Here is a 17300-nt window from a genome sequence, read left to right on the forward strand (position 1 = left end):
AGGTTTTTAGAGACAAAGAAGGTGATATATGCTTAGAGTTGCAGGGCAAGGCTAGAATACTTAATGAGTAATTTGTATTAGTGTTTACTAAGGAAGAAGATTCTGATAAAAATTTTGGTAGAAGAGGAGATGGTAGAAGTAATGGATGGGGTGAAAATTGAGGGGCAGGAGGGACTGGAAAGGCTGTATATGCTTAGAGTGGATAAGTCACCTGGTCCGAATGGCTTGCTCCAAGGTTACTGAAGGAAGTGGGGGTGGAGATAGCAGAAGGGCTTACCATAATCTTCCAGTCTGCTCCACAGATGGGGGAGGTTGATGAAGGGAATGCAATGGATGTCGCCTATTTAGATTTTAAGAAAGCATTTTGATAAAGTATCACATAAAAGGCTAGTTCACAAAATTGAGGCTCAAGGAATAGGAGGGTCAGTGTTAGCTTGGACAAAAATTCAGCTTAAGGTCAGAAAACAGTGAGTCGTGGTAAATGGTTACTTTTCAGACTGGAAGATGGTAGACAGTGGTGTTCCCCAAGGGTCAGTGCTAGGACCACTGTTTTTTTGCTATATATAAATGAATTAAATATTGGAATAGAGATCAACATTTCAAAATCTGCTGATGATCCCAAAATTGGAGGAGTGGCAAACAGTAAGGCTGATACAAATCGACTGCAACAGGTCATAGATAGGCTAGCAGAATGGGCAGACAAGCAGCAAATGGAATTTAATACAGAGAAGTGTGAGATGATGCATTTAGCAGAAGGGTTTGGGAGAGGCATATAGACTTAATGGTACAGTTCTAAATAGTATGCAGGGAGAGAGGGTGCATGTGCATAGATTCTCAAAGGTGGCAGGACATATTGAGAGATTGGTCAGCAAATCATATGGGATCTTGGGCTTCATAAATAGAAGTATTGAGTACAAAAGCTGGGAAGTTATGCTGAACCATTATAAAGTTCTGATTAGGCCCCAACTGGAGTATTGCGTCCAGTTCTGTTCACCACAGCGTAGCAGGATGTGAGGGTCCCTGAGAGGGTAAAGAGGAGATTTACCAGAATTTATCTGGGGAAGAGGGATTTTAGCTATGGGTTTAGGTGGAAAAGCTGAGGTAGTTCTCCTTGGAGCAAAGGAGATTGAGGGGAGATTTGATAGAGCTGTACAAGATTATGACAGGTTTAGATAGAGTAGACAAAGAAAAGCTTTTCCCAATAGCTGATGATACAAGGACTAGGGGACACAGATATAAGGTTTTTGTGACTTGGTGTCATACTTTGTTTTATAATGCTCCTGTAAAACACCCTGGGACATTTTATTACGTGAAAGGCGCAATGCAAATATATGATTTTGTTGTTTTGGGCAAGACATGCAGGAGGAATACGAGGAAGAACTTTTTTATGTAGTGAATGGTAATGACCTGGAACTTGCTGCCTTCAAGGGCAGTGGAAGCATAGACGTTGAATGATTTAAAAAGGAAATTGAATGGGCACTTGAAGGATATAAACTTGCAGGGCTACAGGGATAGAGTGGGGGAATGGGACTGACCAGACTGTTTTATGGAGAGCCAATATAGACTCAATGGGCCAAATAGCCTCCTTCTATGCTGCAAATGACTGTATGACTTTATTACTCAATGGCTATGAAGGGGAAAAATCTCTGGAATTTCCTCTCCGAGCCTTCAGGTGATCGAAAGCAGTCCAGGAGATCACACTGACCATGTATACGTTATCTGTTAATCCACTCATTTCCTTTGTGATGCATTCTCTGCCCCAGTCAAGATTGGTCAAGCTTCCTCTTGAAGGCATGAGGTTATTAAGGCATTAAGCATCTTTTCTCCCTCTACAAGGGCCCTCTGAGTTGTTTCTTAATTGGAGTAGCTTCACAATTTTAAAAACCTTTCCGTACGAAAACTGCAGACGGAGAGCACATTGACAATAAGCCCACCCCTCTCCCCCACAGCTACTTAGATCTCAAATTAGATCCAATTTTTTCTAAAATTTTCAAAAGGGAAGGTATTGATAGGACAGAGGGCCACAGAGAATAACTGACCAGAATTTCACTGCAACACTGCAGCAAGCCCAGGACAGAGATGAGAGCAGGGGGTGTGTTGAAATGGCAAGTGACAGGAAGCTCAGGGTCATGTTTCCAGACTGAGCAAAGGTGTTCCACAAAGCGGTCACCCAATCTGCGTTTGGTGCCCCCATTGTAGAGGAGACCACATTGTGAGCAGTGAATACAGTATACTAAATTGAAAGAAGTACAAGTAAATCGCTGCTTCACCTGAAAGGAATGTTTGGGGACTTGGATAGTGAGGAGAGAGAAGGTAAAAGGGTAGGTATTACACCTCCTGCGATTGCATGGGAAGGTGCCGTGGGAAGGGGACGAGGTGTCAGGAGTAATGGAGGAGTGGACCAGGGTGTCGCGGAGGGAACAATCCCTTCGGAATGCTGACAGGGGAGGGGAGGGGAAGATGCATTTGGTAGTGGCATCACGCTGGACGTGCTGCACTGTTCCAGTGAACATCAACGCAAGCTCGAGGAACAGCATCTCATTTACAAATTAGGCATGCTACAGCCTGCCGGACTGTAGATTTTAGTTTGTCTCATCATTAATTTTTTACCATGTGCCTGCCCACTGTTTTTTTTCCATGTTTGTGCTTTTGGCCAAAGCTGTTCATTATTCCATTATTTAACACCCTCTCTGCACTAACGCTTTGTCTTTCACCACACCATTAACACACCCTTTGCTTTTGCTCCATGACCTTCAGGTCAGTTATTCTCTGTAACCCTCTGTCCTATCAACATCTTCCATTTTGTTATCTTTTGCTCTACCCCCACTTTATTTGCTTAAAACCTATTACATTTCTAACCTTTGCCAGTTCTGATGAAAAGTCACTGACCTCAAACATTAACTCTACTTCTCTTTCCACAGATGCTGCCAGACTTGCTGAGCATTTCCAGCATTTTTTGTTTTTATTCTAATTTTTTTTGTTGATTAGTGTGAATCAAGTGATAGACTTTACCTGAAGTAGCCCAGTATAATAACAGCCACAGTCAACGAGCCTAATGAAATGGAGTATCCAACCGTGTATATGAGGTACAGACGATCAAAGATGTCCTGCAAAAAAGTAATGAGTGTCACAAGTTGTGGTTCACAGTAGCCAGAAGACACAAGCACACAGAGAGCAGCAGTCAACACCACACCATGACATAGTAATTAAACAACTGACAGCTCACACTACGAATGGAATGTGTGCGGGCAGGGAGCACTGAAGGACTGTCTTCGAAGCCCTGGGATACATATGAATTTGCTCTGATCATTATTGACACAGCATGAGACATGGAGCAGTGGTGTGCTTTTATAAAATGCTTGACAATGCAACACACAGAATGAATCTGCACTTTACAGCAATATATATTCCATTTCAGTGTTAGTAGATATCTGATTCTCCATCTCTTTCTCTGTATCTCAATCTCTCCTGATTTACAATCCCAAATCTCACCATATATATACAGGACTCTCAATGGGCTCTTGGATTTACAGTCCCAGTTCTCACTGGCTATACAGAACTCTGAATGAACTCGTAGATACATAATCCCTAATCTCAAAGTATATACAGGACTTTGCAGAAAGTAATCAAATGTCAAAGGTTATGGTTGACAGTAGCCACAAGACAGAAGTATGCAGTTAGCTGCCATCAGCACCACAGCACGACACAGAAGTATGCAGTTAGCTGCCATCAGCACCACAACACGACACAGTAATTGAAAAACTGGCAGCTCACGCTATGAATGTAATGTGTGTGAGACAGGGAGCATTGAAGGTTCGTCTTTAAAGTTATCACTCTACTCTACAGACACTTAGAAAGATATGAATTTGCACTGATCATCATAGACGTAGAATGAGACATGAAGCATTTTGCATTATAAAATGCTCAACAATGCAACACAATGTAAGAATGTGTTCTTGGCAACAAAACACCTATCTGATCAAGCTTTTGATCATCTGAGCTAATATCTTCTTATGTGGCTTGGTGTCATACTTTGTTTTATAATGCTCCTGTAAAGCACCTTGAGACGTTTTATTACTACAAAGCACCATAGAAAATGAGTTGTTTTTCTTGACTGTGCGACTGGAACCACAGGCTGCTCAGAGCCATATCAAATTCCCACTAATGGCACAAATTGGCCTGAATCACTTCCTTCAGCAGTGAGACCCATCTAAGGCCATTGAGGGAAGACTGCAAATGCTTACCTGTAGACTAGACTCCCACATCGCTGACATTTGCTATGTGTGGCATTATCACTCTGCCAGTAAGGTATTTCCGTACACATTTCCACCACTCCACCTATGTGTTTTTTGAGGGCCCTCTGCATTGTCACCATCAATTGAGGGCAAATGTTTGCAGCCACACTATGGGCTGGATTTTAAGAGCCCACCACCACTCCCGGCAAGGGCCGCGCGCCGCTGATCCGCCGCGATCAAATGCGCGGCAGCTCATTTGCATCCACGGTCGGTACCACCCCACCCCTCCAATCACATGGAGGGGACGGGTTCTTCGTCGCCAGGAATGGTGTCAGTTGACTAGCCAGCAGGTGCTGGCACCATCTTTAAAAGGCAGTCAACCCTGCATGAAACCTCTTCCCACTTTTATCCTGTGCTGCTGGAGTTGAGCAATCAGGAATGCCTGCAAAAGAGCCCCATCTGTGAAGGAGCACCCCCTGGAAGGCAACTGGAATTGTTAGAGGTGCGAGGAAGGGTGGCCCCATGATTTAGTGATGCCTCCCTGCTCACTCCACTCCAGGCTGCAATCAAGCCTGGATGGAGATTGCAGAGGAGGTAGGCTGCCGTGGGCTCATCCAACAAGACGGGGTCCAGTACCGCAAGAGGGTGAACGATCTCATACGCTTGGCAAAGGTAAGCCACAATTTGCAGAACAGCTCTGTTTGACCTGTGTGTCCCCACACAGAGTGGCACATTGGTGCCACTGCCATGTCAATGACAGGGAGGTCAGGTGGGGAGGGTTTATGTCACATGAGTGGCTGCATGTGTGAATCAACTCATCCTCATTTGCACCTCCGTTTACCAGACTAAGCTTCTCCCACCTTTTGTTGACGCACCCCTGCTGTGGCATGTGTCATGTTGTTGTTTGGCAATATTCACTATCTGCATCTTTGCTCCTCCAGGCGAAGAGGGTCCACAATGCTCAAAAGGTGTGCAGGATCTGTGATGGGTGCCCTATCTGAGACCACTCACACAGACTGAAGAAGAGGCAGTAGGGCTAGTTGGCAGCCAGGGAGCATGTTCAATTTCGGCTGTGGAGCTTGGAGACCCAGGTGAGCAGATTGCTTTTTAACAAGCAGAATGACATTTCATATTTGAAGACTATGTTGTCATATTCATGACATTTGCACCATAAAACCTAAAACTATGCTCATCACATTGTATCTTGCAGGGAAAAGCTCCGAAGCGACATTGGAGCCCCTGGAGACTTCCACCACCTCTGAGAAAGAGACAATCTCAGAGGACGCAGTGTCCCATGACACTCCCGCACCTTCCACAAGCGCAGATACACTCACCTCGGTGGGAATCCGTTCGGCTTTAGAATCTGAGTCACAAACTGGTGAGAGCACCACACACATGCCCGAACAGCTGGCTGAGGCTGAGCAAGTCAACGCTCCTGATAGTCAGAGGAGTGTGGGTGGCCAGACCCATGTCAAACCCCAGGCTGCTGATGAGCCTCTGGTGTCAGCAGCAGAGGCATGCTGGAGTTTGCAGGGAGTGGTAAGGCAACACCTGGCGAAGATGCCACAGGCCATGCGCAGCTTTGAGCAGACAATGGGGGAGTTCATCCAGGCCCTGACAGCTGCCCCATTTATGGAACAAGGGTACGGGGTACCACCCTTCACAAATGCAGAGCTCAGACCCCCTTCATTACAGCCACCCACCTACCTTCACAGGTTCTGAGGACTGACACCTAAGTGCGCCGGCTTTTCTCGGATGTGAAATTGAAGGCACGTAAGTAAACTGATGGCTGAATCACACCAGGATGAATATTAATGTATGCAAAGAGGCGATGTAAATATTTAAAGTTGGGTACCATTGCCATGCGACTGGGGGGCCACCATGGAGCCTCACCGCCACCAGGAAGATCGGGCCCGGCACTCCCGGCGTCCAGCTCCATGGCAGGCCGCTGCCAGGACAATTTTCCAGCACCCACCCTCTGCTACAGTGCCCTATGTCAGAAACTCTGTAAAATCCAGACCTATTTGTGCAATCCTGTATTTAAGTTGAATAATTTCTTCCTGTTCCTCTATGTGGGGGCAGTGAGGTGCCCATGCTTCTGCCTGTGCACATTTCCATGTGAGATGTGACTTTAGTTGAGGGTCAGTTAACACAGCAACATATAGGGATGGAAAAAGATAATTTTCATTCGATTCATCCAGCCGCAGAATTCACAAACAGAATACATAGTTGGCAACTATTATCCCATAATTCACTTTCTCACCAAATGCCTAATTAAAATTGCAAATATTATAAGCTTCAGTCACCTTATTTCTCCATCCTGTGTGTACAGTCACTGATTCTGATCTGCCTTATCTCCTCCTTTTTCTGAATTTGTTGTCATTCTTAGTCATGGTAAGCACTCACCTCAGCCGTTAACTTGTTGACACCCTTAAGGAGCTTGAATATTTCAGTAAGATCCTCTGTAAAGCTTCTACTGTAAACAAACTCCCCTTCTCTTTTCTCCATGCCACTAGCAGTCTGATGCCAGGTATTATAGTAGCTCTACGCTGCTCTTGTTCCAGTGCTAAGATACTGTTCCTGGATTAGTGAGACCAGAACTGCGCACAGTGAACCAGATGAAGAGGAACCAATGCCTTGTATAAGCTAAGAGTCACACTCTGTAAGCTCAGAGAACACTCTGTGTTCTGTTCCATGCACTGTACAACATGACATCCTGTTGGACTCAGCTGAAAATGCTGGAAACTTTTCACAGATTTATTTAAGAATCAGCTGAGGAGAATTTTTCTTTTTATCATAGCAAATTGCTGTGATCTGGAATGCACTATTTGAAAGGGTGGTGGAAGCAAATAAACCTTAAAAGGAAATTGGATAAATACTTGAAGGGGAAAAAAATTGCAGGGGTGTGGGGAGGGGGACCAATTGGATAGTTCTTTCAAAGAGCCAGCATAGGCACAAGGGGCCGAATGGCCTCCTTCTGTGCTGTATTATTCTATATTCCCTTTCATTTTTGGTATATGTCTGGTTATCTATCTCTTTCTCTGTATCTCAATTTCTCCTCCATTCCATGGATAGGCACTGACATATTGCACCATGGACAAAATTATTGACTCAGCCATGGGCAATTCATCAATATGTAAAGTGTATAGCCAATCTAACGCCATCAAAATACAGTCCAAATTAAAAAGTAGCTAAGCATACATCAATGGGGAGCAGCACAACTGTATTAGCTAGCTACCTAGCAAAATAGTATGTAATGCTAATGCAAATTACTTTTGTTGACAGAATAGAGCATCTCACCATGACATGGAGTGGTAGATGGACCTTATCTGATGACCTATGTGGATTGACACTGTGTTAGGAGTGCACATTCATCCAATAAACCATTACACTCAAGGAGAGGATTGTTATTTTGGTTATTGAGGTGAGGCAGTAGAAAAATCAGCAATAGGAAGATGGATTATTTCTCACACTACGATTGCCACAAGACAATATAACCAATAATGGTCAATGTTATGTGTAACTTCTCCACCTGCTTGTAATATGTGTCTGAAGACAGGGCAGACAACAAAAGGGCAGTGATCTCCAAATCAGGAGGATTTTATAGGACGGAGCAGACAGTACTTCAGTAGAGTCATGTAAAACAGGAAAGCAGAGTGGGACAGGAAGAGACAGAGAGGGATTAACAGTCGGTAACCAAAATGAGTTTATTCATCTTGACAGTCTGTTAAACCAGGTCCTGGATTTTAAAATACAGAAACAACAGCATCTGTCATGGACAAAATATCATTTACTCACCAAAGCTAGTAACAAAATTAGATAAACAAATTGCAAATAAAGAGTTTCCTTCAATTCCTCCAATAAAGTGATTCTCTTAAATTCAATAATCTCTCTATCTCAGTCTATCACTGTTGATTCCAATTTAGCTCTGACAAGATAATTATTGACAAAAACCTTCCCTGCAAAAAGTTGAGTGGTTGCTACTGCATGTATTATTCAGTTATAAAATGCTTAGTCACTATCTGTAAGATTGTTCTCCAGACTAAACAATTTATGTCCAAGCCAAATCTCTTACCTGTTAGCAAAGGTGCACTTTTAATGTAATGATACAGACAACTTTCAAATGGCATTGGCCACTCAGATTATCTGCCCTTAAACTGGACAGCAAATGATGCACATTGCAGTTATTGATCATAAAACTTGTCCTTTAATCCAATTCTCAGCAAAAAAAAATCAGTTAATGACTGCTTCTAACATGCTCATTGAAACATAATAATTGTTATTATATCTTCCTCAATAGTTTTTAAAACTGCAAATGCAGCATGGATTTTGTTAAGGAATTGTAGACAGTTAATCATAAAATTTTATTAAAGCTATCCGCTACATTGTATTTACTAACTTTTGCATATGGGTCAGCAGCATCCTGTTTTTGCAAATATTACTCAGCCCCATTACACCATTTTCTTGTAGTCCTAAGGAACTTACAGTGCTGACTTCTGGAGATTCCTTGGATTTTCTTGCCTGTTTTCCCCTCAATACAAGTTCTGGAACAATGTGACTCCAAATGGATAGCAGTGGAATTGCAAAATTTATACAGAAGTAAAACACCATCAATTTTCAACATTTCACTGTGCTTGTGTCCCAAGTGAAAGTAATGCATTCCAGAGTGTAGAAATCGAGATATTCACTAAGTGACTTTTGCCATTTTAAAATGAGCTTACATAACACAAGCCTTTAAACTTGTGTTTTAAAATAACTTAGTTGCTAGGGAGTGGGGAGAGAAACAGAGAGAGAGAGAGAGGGTGGAGCAGAGAGAGAGAGGTGGGAGAGAGAGAGAGGGGATATGGAGAGAGAGGAGGGAGAGAGAGAGAGATATATGTGGGGAAGAGAGAGGGGGTGGTGAGCGAAGTGGAAGAGAGAGAGAGGGGAACAGAAAGAGAGCGGTGTCCAACCTTTTTGCGTGGAAGGCTACATTACAATTTTTGTCTTACATAGGGGGCTGGTGAGACAATTTCAGAAAGATAAAGGCATTAAAAATTTAGCTTACTATTAATCAAAACAACAACCAATATGCATTTTTGTGAAGACTAATTTATTGACTTACTTTCTCACCACTATGTTGGACACTGATTTAGTGAGATACCTAGCATTTCTTTTGCTTGCACAAGTAGTCCATGTCTGTCAGCACACTTGTAGTGATGCGGAGTATTCCGGATAGATGTTCATCTGTCAGGAGTGATCTTGATCATTCTCTCCCTCCTCTCTCTCTCTCTCTCTCTCTGTCTGTCTGTCTGTCTCTCTCTGCTTCTCTCTCTCTCCCCCCTCTGTGTCCACCCCTCTTTGTGTCCCCCCTCTTTGTGTTCCCCCTTGTGATGTCACCCACCCCGTGTTGTCACCCCTCTCTGTGTAATTCCCCTGCCTGTGTTGTTCCCCCCCATGTTGTTACCCCCTCTCTGTGTTGTCCCCCGCTCTGTATAGTTCCTGCTCTCTGTGTCCCCCATCTCTGTCCCCCCATCTCTCTGTTTCCTCCCATGTCCCCCACTCTCTCTGCCCCCTTTCTCACTCTCTGATCTCCCTCTCTGTCCCCCTCTCTCCCTCTCTGTCCCCCTCTCTCTGTCCCTCCCTCTCTGTCCTCTCTCTCCCCGTCTCCTCTCTCTCTCCCTCCTCTCTGCCCCCTCACTCTCTCCCAGATCTCTCTCTCTCCCCCCTCTGACTCCTCTCTCTTTTTCTCCCTTTCTCTCTCTCCCCCTCTCTTTGTTCCTCGCTCCCTCACCCCTCTCTCTTTCATCCCCTCTCTATCTTTCTCTTTATCTCTCCCCTGTCTCTATACCCCCTCTCTCTGTCTACCCCTCTTTCTCTTTCCCTCTCTGTCCCCCTCTCCCCCTCTCTCCCCCCCTGCCCTCCTTTCTCTTCCTCTCTCTCCCCCTCTGCCCTCTCTCTCCTGTTCTCCCCCCATCTGTCCCTCTCTTTCTCTCTCCCCCCTCTCTCTCTCCCAGCCTCCCTCTCTCTGCCCCCCTCTATCCCCTTCTCTCTCCCTCTCTCTCTCTCCCCTCTGCCCTCCTCTCTCTCTCCCTCTCTCTCCCCCTCTTCTCCCCGTCTCTCTCTCCCCCCTCGTACCTCTCTCTTGCTCCCCCCTCCCTCCCCGTCCCTCTCCCACTCTTCCCTCCCTCCTCTCTCTATCCCCCCTCCTCTGCCCCCGCTCTCTCTCTCTTCCCCTGTCTTTGGCTCCCCCTCTCACTCCTTCATTTCCCCGCTCCCTCCACTTCGCTCTCTCCTTCCTCTCTCTCTCTCTGCACATCATTTCAGCACCCCCCCCCCCCCCCCACCCCACCCCCCACTCTCTCTCTTTCTGACCATTGCTAAGAGTGGAAATAGCTGTTTCTGAACTTTGGACAAAGTCGGGGTTTTCCGGTGGGCTTTTAAAAAAAATCGGAACCCGCCGGAAAATCCTGAAGCTGTCCGAAGTTCACAAACTGCTGTTTCCACTCTCAGCACCTGCCACCTGTCAGCAGTGAAAGTGACAGTGCAATTTTTTTTAAAGTCAGTCTGGTAGGAAAAAAGAAGCCAATGGGAAATTTCTCATCCCTGAAATAACCAGTCACGGACCTCAAAATCTTTTACCATGGACACTGCTGTCCGTGTACAGACACCATGCCAACCCCTGCTTGATTCACAATCTCAGATCTCACTGAATATACAGAGATCCGAATAAACTCCTAGATTTACAATTCCAGATCTCACAATATATACTGGATTCTGAATATACTCCATGATTTATAATCCTTGGTTTTGCTGTGTTCTTATGCATCTGTATGGATTTCATTTCCTACATAACAACAGTGTCTACACTTCAAAAGTACTTCATTGGCTGCAAAGTGCTTTGGGATGCCCTGAAGTCATGAAAGACACCATATAAATACCAGTCTTTCTGTCTTTTTCTTTCTTTCCTCATTTCTTTCACCAAGATTCATAATCCCAGGCTCACAGTGCTCTTGTGCCTATGAATCGACTCCCAGAACTGGAATTCCACATCTCTCAATTTCCACATAAATCCAACAGCACTCTTCCCAGATCTCTCAGTGTGCAGATAAATCTGAGAGCTGGTACTTTCAACAGCCTGACCCTCACAGTGTACATGTTAGATTGGACAGACTCCAAGATTTGTAGTGGTTGTGAAATTTCCATTTTTACTTAGATTGTGGTTGTTGTGTTGAAATGTTTGGGAGCCAGTACATTACAACAGCATCCTTCAGTTAGATAAGAAGGAACTGATCCAAATTAGTCGGGCAGAAAAATTAGGAAAACAGGTTGGCAGATCAGTGATGGGAAATCTTCAGCTATGAGTTGAATGCAATGTAAAATAAATATGTTGCTATAAAGTGAAAAGGAGATGAGTCAAGGAATGGCGTTCAAAGGTCAAATAGAGAGATTAAAGTGAAACTTAAAATGGAAAATTATGATAAAGTTAGGGAAACAATCACAAAAAAAACATGAGAAATGTAGAAAGTATAGATGGGAGTGAAGGAGAAAGGCAGCAAGCACATGGAAACACCACCACTTCCAAGTTCCCCTCCAAGTCACACCCAGCCTGACTTGGACATATATCACCATTCCTTCATAGTCGCTGAGTCAAAATTTGAACACTTCCTGCTTAACAGCATGATAGAAGTAGTTTGACCACATGAACTGTGCCAGGTCAACGAAAAAGCCCACTACCATCTTCTCAAGGGCAGCTAGGTATGGACAGTGAATATCAGCCTTGCTAGCGACATCCATAGCCTGAGAATGAATTAAAAAAGGGATAATAGAAGGGCTACAATGGAGTATGATAAAGGACTAGCAAGTAATACTGAATCAGATAATAAGGGTTTTAAAAGTACATAAAATGTAAAAGATTACTCAGAAAGAATAGGAGGGAGTCTAATTTTGGAGCGTCAAGCCATGACAGAAACATTGTGTAAATATTTTGCATTCGTTTTTAATAAATGATGATCAAAGTGTGAATGTAGGTGCACTGGAGGAGGACAATCTTAAATGAGAACTGCAAAAAAAGAATTGGTTGTGAAAAGAATAGCAGAACTCAGGGTAAATGTCATTATGTCCTTGTGGCACAGACCCTAGACTGTTAAAGGCAGTCAAGGATGATATGGCAGAGATTTTTATCACAGTCTTCAATACAGTCTTCAATCTGCCATAATTATGCAAATTATGCAATGTGATGGGAGAGTATCTCTGATATATCATCTTGTGCAGAAGGAAGAGAAGGATAAAAACAGAAAATGCTACTCAGTAGATGGAGAGGCGGTGGCATAGTGGTATTGTCACTGGACTAGTAACCCAGAGACCAAGGGTATTGCTCTGGGGACTTGGGTTCAAATCCTACCACAGCAGAAGGTGGAATTTGAATTCAATTAATAAATCTGGAATTTAAAAAAAAAACTAGTCTAATGATGGCCATGAAACCATTGTCAATTGTTGTAAAAACCTATCTGGTTCACCAATGTCCTTCAGGAAAGGAAATCTGCTGTCCATACCTGGTCTGGCCTACATGTGACTCCAGACCCACAGCAATGTGGTTAACTCTTACATGCCCTCTGAAATGGCCTAGCAAGCCACTCAGTTAGGGCTCTTAGGGATGGGCAATAAATGCTGGCCTGGCCAGTGATGCCCACATCCCATGAATGAATTAAAAAAAAGATCTGGCAGCATTTGTGGAGAGAAAGGTCTGTGACCTTTCATCAGAACTGACAATAGTTAGAAATGTAATAGATTTTGAGCAAGTGAAAGGGGGGAGGGTAGGAAGAAGAACAAAAGGGAACATCTTTGATAGTGTGGAGATTAAATGACAAAATGTTTCATGATGCAAGGCCAAATGGAGTGATAATGGGACAAGATTTCCAGTAACTGCAGTATTTTACTTTTGTGTGAGAGAAGGATATATTAGGTGGAGATAGACCAATGTCAGTTGTGGGCGGCTGTTTGAATCCATAATTTGAGATAAATTTAGTGAGCATTTAGAAAAAAATAGGCTAATCAAGCACAACCAGCACAGTTAATGTCAAGCTGCATATTATAAATTTAATAAGAATTTTTTATATAAGTGGATAAATAAAGCTGTTGAAGCAGACATGGTGCACAACGCGCATAGCATTCGCAATAAAGTGAATGAATTACTCGCGCAAATAGATATAAACGGGTATGATATAGTTGGGATTACAGAGACATGGCTGCAAGGTGACCAAGGATGGGAAATGAACATCCAGGGATATTCAGTATTTAGGAAGGACAGACAAAAAGCAAAAGGCGGTGGAGTTGCATTGCTGGTTAAAAAGGAAATTAATGCAATAGTGAGGAAAGATATTAGCTCTGACGATATGGAATCTGTAGGGGAAAGGGCTGAGAAACACTGGCAAAAAAACGTTAGTGGGGGTTGTATATAGACCCCCAAACTGTAGTGGTGATGTTGGGAATGGCATTAAACAGGAAATTAGAGATGCATGCGATAAAGGAACATCTGTAATTATGGGTGAATTTAATCTGCATCTAGATTGGGCAAATCAAATTAGTCAAAATACCTTAGCGGAGGAATTCTTGGAGTATATACAGGATGGTTTTCTGGACCAATACATTGAGGAACCAACTAGAGAACAGGCCATCCTAGACTGGGTATTATGTAATGAGAGAGGAATAATTGACAATCTAGTGGTGCGAGACCACTTGGGGATGAGCGACCATAATATGACAGAATTCTTCATCAAGATGGAGAGTGACAATAGTTGATTCTGAGACTAGGGTCCTGAATCTTAGGAAAGGAAACTATGAAGGTATGAGGTGCGAGTTGGCTATGACGGATTGGGAAACGTTACTTAAAGGGATGACGGTGGATAGGCAATGGCAAACATTTAAAGAGCGCATGGATGAACTACAACAATTGTTTATCTCTGTCTGGCGCAAAAGTAAAATGGGAAAGGTAGTCAAACCATGGCTTACAAGGATGTCTGGCGCAAAAGTAAAATGGGAAAGGTAGTCAAACCATGGCTTACAAGGGAAATTAGCGATAGCATTAGATCCAAGAAAGAGGCATATAAATTTGCCAGGATAAACAACAGACCTGAGGATTGGGAGCAGTTTCGAATTCAGCAAAGGGGGACCTTACGGGCGTAAAAGTTTCGATAGGTATGTGAAGAGAAAAAGATTGGTGAAGACAAATGTAGGTCCCTTACAGTCAGAAACAGGGAATTTATTATGGGGAATAAAGAAATGGCTGACCAACTAAATGCATACTTTGGTTCTGTCTTCACAAAGGAGGACACAAATATCATACCAGAAATGTTGGGGAGCACAGGGCTGAATGAAAGAGAGGAACGGAAAGAAATCAGTATTAGTAGAGAAATGGTGTTGGGGAAATTGATGGGATTGAAGGCCAATAAATCCCCAGGGCCTGATGGTCTGCATCCCAAAGTACTTAAGGAAGTGGCCCGAGAAATAGTGGATGCATTAGTGGTCATCTTCCAAGATTCCATAGACTCTGGAACAGTTCCGACAGATTGGAGGGATAAGTTTAGTTTAGAGATACAGCATTGAAACAGGCCCTTCGGCCCACCGAGTCTGTGCCGACCATCAACCACCCATTTATACTAATCCTACACTAATCCCATATTCCTACCGCATCCCCACCTGTCCCGATATTTCCCTACCACCTACCTAGACAAGGGGCAATTTATAATGGCCAATTTACCTATCAACCTGCAAGTCTTTTGGCTTGTGGGAGAAAACCGGAGCACCCAGAGAAAACCCACGCAGACACAGGGAGAACTTGCAAACTCCACACAGGGAGCACCCAGAATTGAACCCGGGTCGCTGGAGCTGTGAGGCTGCGGTGCTAACCACTGCGCCACTGTGCCGCCCATAGCTAATGTAATCCCACAATTTAAAAAGGGAGGTAGAGAGAAAGCAGGGAATTATAGACCAGTCAGCCTGACGTCGGTAGTGGGGAAAAGTCCAGAGTCCATTATCAAAGATTTTATAGCAGAGCACTTGGAGAACAGTGGGAGAATCGGACGGAGGCAGCATAGATTTATGAAAGGGAAATCATGCTTGACAAATCTACGAGAATTCTTCGAGGATGTAACTAGTAGAGTTGATGGGGGCGAGCCAGTGGATGTGGTTTATTTGGACTTTCAGAAGGTTTTCGACAGAGATTAGCGTGTAAAATTAAAGCGCATGGGATTGGGGGTAGTGTATTGCGATGGGTAGAAAATTGGTTGGCGGACAGGAAATAAAGGGTAGGGATAAATGGGCCTTTTTCCGAATGGCAGGCAGTGACTAGTGGGGTAATGATTTAGATGAGGGAACTAAATGTAATATCTCCAAACTTGCAAATGACACAAAACTGAGTGGGAGGGTGAGTTATGAGGAGGATGCAGAGAGGCTTCAGGGTGATTTGGACAAATTGAGTGAGTGGGCTAATGCATGGCAGATGCAGTATAATGTGGATAAATGTGAGGTTATCCACTTTGGTAGCAAAAACAGGAAGGCAGATTATTATCTGAATGGCTATAAACTGAGAGAGGGGAATATGCAACGAGACCTGGGTGTTCTCGTACACCAGTCGCTGAAGGTAAGCATGCAGGTGCAACAGGCAGTAAAAAAGGCAAATGGTATGTTGGCCTTTATAGCGATAGGATTTGAGTACAGTAGCAGGGATGTCTTGCTTCAATTATACAGGACCTGGTGAGGCCACACCTGGAATATTGCGTGCAGTTTTGGTCTCCTTATCTGAGCAAGGATGTTCTTGCTATAGAGAGAGTGCAGCGAACAAAGAACAGGAACAGGCCATTCGGCCCTCCAAGCCTGCGCCGATCTTGATGCCTGCCGAAACTAACACCTTCTGCACTTCCGGGGCCCATATCCCTCTATTCCCTTCCTATTTATATATTTGTCAAGATGTCTCTTAAACGTCGCTATCGTATCTGCTTCCACCACCTCCCCTGGCAGCAAGTTCCAGGCACTCACCACCCTCTGTGTAAAAAACATGCCTCGCACATCCCCTCTAAACTTTGCCCCTCGCACCTTAAACCTATGTCCCCTAGTAACTGACTCTTCCACCCTGGGAAAAAGCTTCTGATTATCCACTCTGTCCATGCCGCTCATAACTTTGTAAACCTCTATCATGTCACCCCTCCACCTCCGTCGTTCCAGTGAAACAAATCCAAGTTTATACAACCTCTCCTCATAGCTAATACTGTCCAGACCAGGCAACATCCTGGTAAACCTCCTCTGTACCCTCTCCAAAGCCTCCATTTCCTTCTGGTAGTGTGGCGACCAGAATTGCACGCAATATTCTAAGTGTGGCCTAACTAAGGTTCTGTACAGCTGCAACATGACTTCCCAATTTTTATACTCTATGCCCCGACCGATGAAGGCAAGCATGCCGTATGCCTTCTTGACTACCTTATCCACCTGCGTTGCCACCTTCAGTGACCTGTGGACCTGTACGCCCAGATCTCTCTGCTTGTCAATACTCCTAAGGGTTCTGCCATTTACTGTATACCTCCCACCTGCATTAGACCTTCCAAAATGCATTACCTCACATTTGTCCGGATTAAACTCCATCTGCCATTTCTCCGCCCAAGTCTCCAACCGATCTATATCCTGCTGTATCCTCTGAAAATCCTCATCATTATCCGCAACTCCACCAACCTTTGTGTTGTCCGCAAACTTACTAATCAGACCAGCTACATTTTCCTCCAAATCATTTATATATACTACAAACAGCAAAGGTCCCAGCACTGATCCCTGCGGAACACCACTCGTCACATCCCTCCATTCAGAAAAACACCCATCCACTGATACCCTCTGTCTTCTGTGACTGAGCCAGTTCTGTATCCATCTTGCCAGCTCACCTCTGATCCCGTGTGACTTCACCTTTTGCACCAGTCTGCCATGCAGGACCTAGTCAAAGGATTTACTAAAGTCCATATAGACAACATCCACCGCCCTTCCCTGATCAATCATCTTCGTCACTTCCTCAAAAAACTCACTCAAATTAGTAAGACACAACCT

General features: G+C 44.1%; 1 protein-coding gene across 1 annotated transcript in view; it reads right to left on the minus strand.

Annotated features, from left to right (window-relative positions):
• LOC137369858 (parathyroid hormone/parathyroid hormone-related peptide receptor-like) overlaps positions 1-17300 on the minus strand; it is a 173973-nt gene that overhangs the window by 45209 nt on the left and 111464 nt on the right. The window contains exon 5 of the mRNA XM_068031489.1: positions 3013-3107. Coding sequence (XP_067887590.1) covers positions 3013-3107 — 95 coding nt within the window. The remainder of the gene's footprint in view (positions 1-3012; positions 3108-17300) is intronic.

This window comes from Heterodontus francisci, chromosome 5 (assembly GCF_036365525.1).
Source record: "Heterodontus francisci isolate sHetFra1 chromosome 5, sHetFra1.hap1, whole genome shotgun sequence".
NCBI classification, from domain to species: domain Eukaryota; kingdom Metazoa; phylum Chordata; class Chondrichthyes; order Heterodontiformes; family Heterodontidae; genus Heterodontus; species Heterodontus francisci.